General features: G+C 33.7%; 1 protein-coding gene across 1 annotated transcript in view; it reads left to right on the forward strand.

The window, feature by feature from the left end:
* The first annotated feature begins 1516 nt into the window (after nt 1-1516).
* The window catches only part of LOC143238542 (nephrin-like), a 129699-nt gene continuing 118620 nt past the window's right edge, over nt 1517-12595 (forward strand). The window contains exon 1 of the mRNA XM_076478873.1: nt 1517-1992. Coding sequence (XP_076334988.1) covers nt 1914-1992 — 79 coding nt within the window. The 5' untranslated portion in view covers nt 1517-1913. The remainder of the gene's footprint in view (nt 1993-12595) is intronic.

A 12595-nucleotide genomic window follows, 5' to 3' on the forward strand; every position in this document is an offset into this window, starting at 1 on the left:
AGTCCTAATTACAAATTCTAAGGAAACGATGCTAATAACTTTTATAATAAAATAGCAATAATTAAAAACAAATGAAAATAAAATGTTACTACATTTTACTAGCTCGTACAACCAATATAATTAATAAAAGCAATTGTAAGTAGTTTTTCTCTTGCGCCGCAGTCATTGCTGCGTGGTTGTTTAGTATCGTGCTATCTCTTTCTGAGATCACACTTTACCAACGAAAACTCATTATAGCCCCCCAACTATAAAAGATCAGATACCATCTTAACTGTGACGATTAAACCCATATGTTTTACTTTAAGTCGAGTCGAGTCGATAGCATTAAGTTCCTCATAGCACAAATAAAAACTATTGTTTATGAAGATACAAAATAATGAGCACAAAAATAACAGCTGACATGACCGTGATATAATGAATACTAAACCAACTATGACTATTCTATAACGAACACATTCCTTTACGGGAAGTGCATGAACACATATGTAAGGATTCTCTTTATGATTTTTCTTTTCGCATGACAATTACTTCTTATTATACTGATTTATTTTATAAACTTTAATTGTCGGTTTATAATTAATTTAATTACATTATTTCTATACATTAAAATTTCAAATTAATTTGATTATCGTATATATTCTTGTTTAAGATAAAGATTCATGCAGGAGTTTTAGAGGGTAAAAAAGGCCTCCGTTCGTGTGAAAATTTATGTTTATAATAACAATTAATCTAGAGTACTTGCGATTAAGGTTAAGCCACGCCTTCAGAATTTTATAAAGCATTTAAGTCTAAATTCTATGAATAACATAACAAACCCCATTAAATTTAACCAAACAACGATACTTTTATGTATCGTTTACACATAATTTGTATGTATAATTGTTATTGTTTTAAAAATAAATTTTCATTATTATAAGTAAATTTCTTCCTCTTGCTCAGACTAGCTTTTCGAACTTACGAGGTACTTTAATCATAACGTTAATTTTAATCAAAATGTGAGTAGCATTAAATAAAAGCATATTAATAAACACGTGATATATATATATATATATTTCCCATATATATGTTTTTTTATTTGACGTAACACTCTGGTGTTGAGTAAAATACTTTCACGTTAAGTATGTTTTTTTTCGTATAGCAAAGCCACCTCGAGCTATCTGCTGAGTCAACCGGAGGGAATCGAACCCCTGATTTTAGCGTTGTAAATTCTTAGACTTACCGCTGTACAAAGGGAAGACTTCAGGTTAAGACTCAGCAAACTTTATTTTTAACGGTATTTATTTTCCAGATATATAAACAAATAAAATAGTTTATGTGTATTTTTAATCCACAAGTATAATCACGTGGCAAAAATCGTGATTTACTGTAGATATTTTCAATGCTATGTACATATTCTCAAAGGATGAAGAGTACAATTCATGTAAGGAGGAGAGAGAGACATGAAGTTTACATCACGTGACAAGTGGAATTGACTAGCGCAGAACGCGCTGGGGAGTTGGTAGTTCGCAGTCCGGCACCAAGGAAACAGCACCAGAGTTAATCTATAGTTTATACATCGATTCTTGCAAAAGAACGTGCTTGAGCACATCATAAGGCAGAGAATTCGCTAGAAAGACCATCATTTGAGGGGACTACTTGTGCAGTTGATACGCAATTATCATTGTTGAATTGCGTTATTATTTGACAAAGCGAACTGAATTGCTGCAAAAGAGTCGACTGTGTGTTTATCCCAACAAAACCAAGTCATCCTATACGCGCGGTGTGTCTGTAATTACTAAATACATCTATTAATTGATAAACAGTCTTAAATGATGTAAGCAAAACGAATTGAACACTAAAAGCAACTGACTGTATTATATTAAACTTGTATAACATTTTACTAACTTATTTAAGAAGATCATAGTTCGAGTAACATGAACTGTCTGAGAAGCTATTGTGAGACTTGGTTCCTTCTAATAATCAGTGGAAGTACTGTTTTCTTGCTAAACACTGGTAAGTCTAATCAGAGAAAAATCTAAACTTAGTGTATATCTTAGTGGTATGTTTATGAACAATGTAATATTCCTGAACTGTTGTCGTGTGCAAGCTGTAAAGTTTTTGCATTTAAATGACTTTTTTGGAGGATGAAAGAAACATGTGTTTATTAACTACTGTACTGTATTACCATATGATACTTATAAATCTTTATTTATTTTTCTTTTTGTTACTAATATATTTATTTATGCACATTTCAGCCTGTCGCTAAATAAATGTATTAATCGATGTTGTAAACGCATTACCCGTTGGACATTTTTAGACGGATTTTTTAATCCTTTTCTTTTGTAGAGTATGTAACTTTTCTTTTGATAGGTTAGAAATATATATATGTGTATGTGTGTATTTGTTTATATATACCTACTTTTCACACTACCATAATCTTATCCTTAAGACATAGATATTTTGAAGATGATATTTATTGCTGTATAATCCATGAGACTCATCCCTAAACTTTTAGTTTATCGATGCAAATTATGATTAAATCCAAACGCTGCTGGCTAGATCTTTATTGGATTTTATTTGCTACATCATCGAAAAAAGTTTATACTTTCTCAAAAACACACATCTCTCGACCAACAATTATACTACTACGCGTTAGAGTGTTTTTAACTTTTTCTCTTCTTCTTATAGAACATATAACAAGTTATTACAGCCTTTCATTATTTTTATGGGTTAACCATCAAGGAACATTTTTTGCTTCCTTCTAGGCACTGTCATTCATATACAAACTGTATGATTGCCAATAGAAATTGAGGAGGCTTATATACTTGTCACTAGTAGACATCATTTGTCTATACTTTTTTCATTACAGAGATTAACTTCATTCGTTCTATTTCACATGCCTGTCACTAAAATATGTCATGTAACTGTAAACCTTATGCTTAACCAGAATAATTTTAGAACATTTACTAAATTAATGTAATATAAAGTATTTCATCATCAAATCCTCTCATTATTCAGAATATTTTAGAAGTTTCAATGTGAATATTTGTTGTTGTTCGTTGTTATGCACAAAATTACACAATGTGCTCTCTGTGCTGTGTCCACAGTGAGTGTCGAAATCTAGTTTCTGGACGATGTAAGTCTTACACTTATTGCTAAACCACTGAGAGGAGGTTGGAGCTTTGGAAAACACATTATTTTCAGACTATCATAGATTAAGATGGTTTTATTTACTCATTGTCAATATATAACCTCATATAACTTAATACTTCTAAAAATAATCATACTTATTTGTGGTTAGGTCAAGAAATAATTTATTTTTGTTATTGAGCAGGAAAACTCATCCAATGTTTCTCGTTGTCATTGTCATTAGACATTGTTGCCGTTTCATATACTATTTCACTACTTAGTTGATCATTACAACGTTTTTACCGTTGTATCAAGACAATGTAATTTATGTTTTAACCCTTCCTTTCACTATTAGAAAGGTTAGTAATGATAATACTTATAGCCAAATGATTTATGAATAAATCCCAGAAGAGATATTTCAGTCACATTTCAAATAGACATATTTGTAAATCTGTCACTGAAAGAACCGAAAATAATTATTAATATTGTCATTTGCGAGATGTCCATGTAAAGTAAAACTGTATAATATAGTATAAATCGTATGATTCTCCAGGGGCCACTTAGTTTTAATATAACTAATGAGCGAGACATCAAGAAAGACATTGAATATCGTACTTGGTGGATAAATTAGTTTAGTTTATTATGAAGTTGAAATTTCCTTTCAGTCTGAGGATAAAGGTAGCATTCAAACAGGGAAAATTGGTGTGTTTATAAATACCTTTTAAGTTTCCTGCACACGAACGTGTATGGGTTTCCATGCACATATTAAATTTATGAGTTTTGAGACTATTTAAAAAAAATTGTTCAGTAATTTCACTCCTAATTATCTGTACTTAGAATAATTCTATTGTTTTTAATAATGAAAGTAAAATTTCAACTGTGATTTATTGCACGCGAACTGTTTGATGAGGTTTGTAATATTTGTTATACTCATAGTAATTTTGATCTACTTTTATTCTAAGTTTGATTGGTAATATTTGTTAAGAAATTAAGTTCACTGTGAAATTTAACTGTCACTCAAATAAAAATTCAGGTAAGAATAGATTAGAGATTATCAGATTGTCAGATTTATGATGATTTATGTTAATAACTGTTTTTGTGTAATTGCCACTGTCCATCTTTTTTTTCACCAAAATATACTGTTGATATGTCTTTCAAGCAAAATAAACCAACAAATGAAGATTTACGTTGTAGAGATATCTACAATAAAAAGTAGCAATCTATTGTTCCTTGGCATTTAAAGATTTGAGTAGTAGAGAGCAGGAATCTACATTTCAATGAAATCTCCACATCTTCAAATGTGTGTGGTGTAACAAATCGGAAATCAGCTTGTGTAAAAGTTATATGTAGAGATCTTTTGAAATGCCTTTTGGGCAGTTTATAAACATTATTTATATTAAAACTTGATACATTTACAAGGACTTGCATACCTTAATGAGTGTATTACTTGGAACCCTATTATATATGACTAACGTAACCTATACAACAAAGGAAATAGTGAACGTAACACCATGCTAAGGGACAACAAGTGATCTATTGGTCCGTCTCGGCTATCCCATTATCTAAAAGAAGCTAAAACTATTAAAATATTAAAGCCATCTTTTATAATTCATAGATCTATCAAGCTTTCTTTTAAACGCAGTCAAATTTACTGCCTCCACAACAACCGCCCCCGCATAGCCAGGTGGGTTAAGGCGTTCGACTCGTAATCTGACTAGCTGCCTTTCCTCTAGTCTTACACTGCTAGCAAAATAGCCCTGGATTAGCTTTGTGCGAAATCCAAAAACAATCAAACAAACCACAACAACCGAATGTAACCCATTCTATGGGCCAACCATTCCTATTTTAAAAATAAAATTGTCTCAGCTAGAGACGGCTTCTACCTTGTTTAAATCTATATTTGTGTCTTCCAATTCTGGCTGTAAACGAAGATACTTACATGTAACAAACATATAATTTTCTAATTTGATGTTAAGAAATTGGAAATCCAAATAGGCCAATTATAATTTTAATACGTCAACTTCAAAAACTTATAAAGAAATGATTAAGCACATAGATAAACCAGATTTTCTGGCCCATTACGTCTTAAGCAAAATAAAACATCCGCTTTTTGATAAGAGTTTTCATTACTGCTTTCTCAGTGCACTAACTACTATATATAGTTGCTCTAAAAATCAAAACTGCAAATGACATTCCCTTCTAGACCAGTTTTCAGCATCAGTTAACTTTCCATTTCATTTTCTGGAGTAACATAACAGAAAATATATGTTACCATCATACTATAGTCTTCTATACGAGCATATTACTATATATTTCCCAAATGAAAATCCTAAACATATTTTCGGTCAAATAATGGAACATAGATTAAAAGGTCTACACAAAAGTTTTAATTTTATTACTGACAATCACTATTTCATTTATTCTCATATCACTGCTTTATTTAACCTTAAGATTTTTTATTATAAAAAATCAGTTCTCTTAAAGGGCTTCGTTAAGATGTCTCGGAATGACTTATATATATTTTTGCAACACGTGAATTAATATTTTTTTACATTGTAAATAGAACAAAGTAGAAAAAAATATTTGCTAATAATTCGAAGTTCTAAATTTATAGCTATTTTTGATTCTCACTAAATTGTGTAGTGTTTAGCCCAAATTTCCCGATTATTCAATAGCATATTACTATAAAAATCACTTACCTATGTGTAACAAATATTCCGTAAGAAAAGAGACAAAATCACTTACGTAACATGCATATTCTCACAATTGTCTTTTCAATACGGTATACTAAAACCTACATACTGTGGCATATCATGTAATATATGGAGCAAAAAAACTGCTTTTAACATTTTTGAAACTATAATCGTATGTCAATTAAAGAGAACTTTATAAGATTTTTAAGATCATTTAGATGCTAAACCCATTAACCCTCTGTGTTGTATTACAGGATTACTCCTAAACATTTCAGGTCTACTGATCCTTGTGGCCATTAATAACAGTTTACTGGTGTTATACAGTAGTATGTCATGTTTTTAATAGCTAAATATTTTATAGGATTTAGCACATATTGAGTTGTTTCTCTAATGTGAACATTCATCAGATTTTTCTCTTTGACAGGTGAAGTTTTAGCCAAATATTTTTTAAAGTAAAAATGACAGGAAACTTTCAACTGTGCAGGAGAAAATGCGTCAGGATTGTTTTTGTTTAAATTTTGCGCAGAGCTACTCGAAAGCTATCTGCGCTAGCCGTCCCTAATTTAGCAGTGTTAGATTAGAGGGAAGGCAACTAGTTATCATTACCCTCTTCCAACTTTTTGGCTACTCTTTTACCACCGAATAGTGGGATTGACCTTCACATTATAACGCCCCCACGGCTTAAAAGTCGAGCATGATTGGTGTGACGAGGATTCGAACCCGCTACCCTCAAATTGCGAATCGAGTGCTTTAACCAGCTGGCCATGCCTGGATTCGAACAAGTTTTCTGTAGATTGTAAGTCAAAAATCTTAATAACCAAGCTGTAAAATTTGTAACTTTTCGAATCTACTAAGTTGTTAAAATAGTTTATTTGTGTTTTATTATAGGGAAGCCGCATAGGGCAATCTGCTGAGTCGACTGAGGGGAATCGAACCTCTGATTTTAGCTGTAAATCCTGGACTTACCGCGGTACTAGCAGGGGATAGGTTAAAATAGAAAAAAAAATGTCTCTGACCTTATAATATTTATTGCTTAAATATACTTTATCAAATGTACAGCTGATGAAAATAATACTTATTGTTGATAATGAAACAATGAACTAATTCTCTTTATTTTTAATTCTTCTTGTGACTTTAAGGGTAAAATATACCCTTCGCATTTTAATTTAATATCCTAAGGACTTTATATGATGGACGTAAAAATCTATTCAATGCGTTTATTGTTACGTATATTGCCTTTTTTTTTGGTTAGTGGATTTTAATAATTTTTGTACACTTTACAACAATATATTTTAATGGATAGCTGTAATAAATCTTCTATTAAATCTTAATACTTTTGGGTAAAACAGTTATATTAACTGCACGTAAACACATTTCACTTTCTGTAAACCGATACAGAAGAGTTGTTTCGCTCAGTACCAGAACTCATTTTGCTTACATTTCAATAGTTAATACATTACAGCAACTGAGTGAGAGACATTAGGTTTATATAGTGAATTGCAGATAGAGTGTAGGAGGGCTGTAAATCCAGTGTAATTAAATATGATTACTCTTCTTATTACCATGCTTTGCCACAATTTCTATCTTACAAGTTTTAAAATGTAACCAAATTAAACGTTTACCCTGACGTTATACATCAGTAAAATATTTAAATAGGCGAATAACGTTGGGACAAACGCTTAATCGTAGCTAATCTTGCGATTTTAATCCTTGAGAAAGACTTAGTGATAATTACAAGAACAAGTTAAGACTATACTATATCGGATTTATTTAGTCAAAATAATTATTATGCCGATGAAACTTTGTAGAATGGACGGCAATTGCCTGTTGCGGAGACACAAGTGTGGAAGACGACGTTTCGAAATACTTCCTCCTTTCATTTTCAAGTCAGTGTGTGTGCAAACGCAAACGAATTTCGCAGGGGTTTAGTTTAGAGAGAGAGAGAAGTATGAGAAATTCTCTCCCCAACACGGGTGGTTCCTCTTTGTCCCCGCTCATAAAAGATTATTTAATTTTACGTGGAAGTTTTCTTGTAATTTTATTTGACTTGTTTAAGATGGTGAAGTGAGATGGGGCATTATGAAAATGACGGGTGAGAAATCTGTTGAGTTTTAAATGTGATGTTCAGTGTTTCCTTAACAGATATCACAGAACAACTCAGAAAGTTACACATCAAATTCCAAGATATTATGGTCAGTTTTGACGTCACAGATCTATTTACCAATGTTCCAACCTCAGAAATCCTTCACATCAGCAGACAACGACTGCTGAATGACATTTCTACCATACAAAACAAATATGAAAATAGACGCCATAATGGAACTAGCAACCATTTGTCTACAGTCAACCTATTTCCAATACAACGAGAAATTCCACGAACAAACAGATGGGCTACTCATGGTATCACCACTCTCTCCAATCCTAGCAGACATTTTCATGGAAGACTTTGAAGAAAGAACCCTTTGATTCACACTGATAAAACCGAGTTTCTACAGACGTTATGTGGACGACATCTTCGTTATTTGGCCACACAGTTATGAACACTTACCAGTTTTCATAGAACATCTCAATTCCGTAGACAAAAGAATCCACTTTACTATGGAAATAGAGGAACAAAACTGTCTATCTTTTATTGACATACACATCAGCAAACAAGCAAGACAAATAACCACAACTGTATACAGAAAACCCACCCACACGGACAGATACCTACACCTCCAGTCCTATCATCCAACCTCGATAAACCGTTGTATAATTCAATGCCTAAACAAGAGAGCAGAAAACATTTGCAATAAGACATCTATCGAAGCAGAACGCCAAGAGATCGTAGAAAGTTTTAATCAGAATGGTTACACCTCCTCCTTCATCAAAAACTCCTTAAGGAGACCACGACAGAAAGAAAAGATCAGAAAATTACCACCACTACCACCATTTACCTACCATACCAACAATATTTCAGTGAAAAACTCAAACGCATAGTCAAAAAATCCAACATAGAAGTCCAGTGAAAATCCTACAGTACCTTAAGGTTCATTCTGGTAAAAAACAAACAGCGACCTACCAAAGATAATCTCAAAAACGTCATCAGTGAAATTCCGTTGTTCCTACAGCGATACATACATTGGAGAAACGGGAAGAAAACTAGCAACAAGAAAAAAAGAACTTAAAGACAGTACAAAACTCATGAAAACACAAAATTCAGCCATTGTAGAGCATGCCACGTCAACTGGATACAGAATAAACTGGGATAAAACTAGAATCACCAACACAGACAAATTCTGGGAGACAAGAAAAATCAAAGAAACATTTTATATAAACACTATTAAACTTTCACTTAACAGAGATTCCAGATTAGAAGTGAGTAGCCTGTGGCTGCCATTGGTTGAATTTACAGGAAATCTCTCCTCTAATCAGAAACAGTGGTAATCCAGCCAATCACAACACGCTCTTGACAATTCACCAGGACAAGGGACAGTTAGCACCTAAACACACACTGAATCTCAAATCCAGGCCAAGGTACATGCTGTACATCGAATTTTTTTCAGAAACACCAATCTATCTACGTATTTCATGAAGATATTACAATGTCGAAGTAAAGTGCTGACTGTATTTTACATGACGGATGTTACTACCATATATTTCACTTTAGAGCCGAACGTCCGCATCGCCAAACGTTTCAACTCATGGTCAAACAAAATGCTCAGATAGTATAGACGACAAACGAACAACTTTCAAGAAGAAACTACGGAAATACCGCCGAGTCCAGAACCAGCTAGAAAGAACACGAAAGCAGATACAGACAACTCAATCCAGAAGACGACAACTCCCACTGGTAACAACACGCCAAGATTTAGCAATCCAAGGAAGAAAAGTGACAGATCATGCCAGACTTCAGTTCCAGTTTCACGGAATTCAACTACCAGCCAGACTCAGACCATTAACAAGATAACTATCTAATCGTCAGCTCAAACAGAAAAACAGACTACCATCACTCAGAAAACACAAACCAAAATTACAAGAGGAAACAAAGCATCCCAGACCAGCGAAGACCAACTCACCGAAGAAGAACAGCCAGTTGTTTCACTACCAAGACCACGTTTTTCTCTATCACCAATGGGCTTCAGGTGTGAACACAAGTTCAACACGAAGTTCCTACCTGATCTACAAGACCACAACTAGCAGTTTCCTAGTCAGTCACCTAACATCCAGCCACATGTATACCACTGGCATAATCTATCAGTTTTTCTCTTTATTCTTGTGTTTCTTCCTAGCTACTTCCGGGCACGGTCTGGGTAGATTTTTCGGCGCCCAGGCCGTGAATATTGGTTTTCTCGGGGTATTCCCGTTTTCCCCCACAGCTAAAACTCTGGCATTGGATCTGTAGATCCCAGCCAAGGCAACATTCTTGCCTAGTTCTGAAAAGAGCCGTTTTAGTCAGGTGTAGTTAATTCTAAATCAACTCGTCAGCCGCCAGGGTATTCTAACCATCAGCCAAGGTCTGGCTCACTTCGCTTATGCCGTCCTCGTCCGGTTTTCCCTTCTTTCGTGATACTCTTACATACTTCACATCACTTCTTCACTTTAATAAAGTCAAAATAAATTCAAGAAAAAACCATGTAAATTTCAATAATTATTCACGTAAGGGGACGAAGAGGAACCACAACGTTCCCGACCACCCCACTTGGTGTTCTTTTACACAGTTAAGTGTGTTTTCACTTAACACACATTATAAGTCTTTCTAAACTAAACCCTGCCACGTTCGTTTGCGTTTACGTTTACACACCCTGACAATATTCTTGCCTGGTCCTGAAAGGAGCCGTTTACGTCAGTCTTAATTCAATGTTTAGTAATTGCCAGCCGTCAGGTTATTCTGACCACGGGCTCTTACGTGGCTTACTTCCCTTATACCACCCTTGTCCAGGTCTCCCTTCTCACGCGGCTTTTTAATATCCTCCACCTCACTTTTTTACCTTAAATAAGTTGAAATACAATAAAGGCAAACTTCCATGTAAACGTTCCTGACCACCCCTGTTGGAGAGAAAATTCTTCAGGCTTCTCTCTCTCTAAACTTAACCCCTGCCAAGTTCGTTTGCGTTTTGCGTTTTAACACACACTGACTTGAAGACGAAAGGTGGAAGACTTTCGAAACGTCTTCCGCCTTTTATCTTCAAGTCACATCGTCCTCTACACTTGTGTCTCCATAACACGCAGTTGCCGTCCATTCTACAAAGTTTCATCATGAATACTCTGTCTAAACAATCTATCAAAGAATTACTGTGCTGTTATAATAGAAATTTAAAACAAAAAAGATTTAATATGAAGTTGTTGTTTTTTTTTAACCTAAAAGTTATCTTTATTACATGGAAATTATTATTTTCACCATAATGAAAAATATGTCCACAGGGCATTTTTTAGCTAATGTGTTTTTTGTCAGCGCCAAAAAAGTGTCAGTTAGATGTTCGACTTAATAGTATACAAACTGCCTTACACAGTTCATGCATGTTTTATGAACTTTGAGCTTCAGAAACGATGGTGGACGTATACATCTACAATTTTTTTTATATTAATATATGTTTTTCGTATCATAGTTAAACATTAATTAATAGGTTATCACATATCTTCTATAAAAGCCATAGATTTTCTAAAACAACAGAACTTTATAACACACTTTCTCTGAAGAAAACTACACATTAATTTTAAATTAAGAGCTATTAATAATTATTTTTCCCTGTAAAATTCACCTTGCAATTTCGTGACACTTTGTTAATAATAACTTTAAAAAACTAATCGAGGGCCGGAATGGCCAGGCGGGTTAAGGCGTGCGACTAGTAATCTGAGGGTCGCGGGTTCAGATCCCCGTTACACCAAACATGCTCGCCTTTTCAGCCATGGGGGCGTTATAATGTACGGTCAATCACACCATTCAGTAGTAAAAAAGTAACCCAAGAGTTTGCAGTGGGTGGTGATGACTAGCTGCCTTCCCTCTAGCCTTACACTACTAAATTAGGAACGGCTAGCGCAGATAGCCCTCTAGTGGCTTTGTGCGAAATTCAAAAACAAAAAACTAATCACAAATAAAAAAATTACTGAGAATGTATGATATATTTTTTTAAAATATTCACTACTACGTATTTTGACCTTTAAATATATATATTTCAAACATAACTAAGGATTTTTCAAAACAAATTCTTTATAGACATTGAACTTTTTGGAAAAAAATCTTAATTATATATTTTATAAAGAAATATAACAGAAACTAAGCGGACACTAGGCACCTGGTAGCCACATATTTTCTTTCTTAACCAAAGAAACAAATTACCTGCATAGTTTCTAAAAACCGCAATCTCTGCTTGGAGGTAACAAGATTTTAAGCCTTTCATTTTTCTTATATTTCCTGTAATTTCCTATAAGCAATACTATTAAATATACGTTTTGTAAAATGACATTTGCAGGTACAATGAAAACACGTTTTACAAAGAATGTTTTCACTAACACGTTTTCCACATTTTATGTAACGCAGGCGTAAATCAGTTCAATAGTAAAAATAAGAATTACAGTAACAAATATTCCATTCGAGTAAGGAAGAAATCTTGGTGTTTTTGAATTCCAAGAACATGGGTGTGAACACATCGTACATACCCATTTATATGTAAATATACTGCTTCTTTTTAAACCGAAAACGTGGTTTTAAAACGCTAACAAATGGAATAAATGTGGACGTTGAGATGCACAATTTATGCTTTATGTGTTGGTCCACGTACAGGTTAACGTAAAGTAAAGATTGTAAGAAAATT

The sequence above is a fragment of the Tachypleus tridentatus genome, chromosome 13 (assembly GCF_004210375.1).
Source record: "Tachypleus tridentatus isolate NWPU-2018 chromosome 13, ASM421037v1, whole genome shotgun sequence".
NCBI classification, from domain to species: Eukaryota; Metazoa; Arthropoda; class Merostomata; order Xiphosura; family Limulidae; genus Tachypleus; species Tachypleus tridentatus.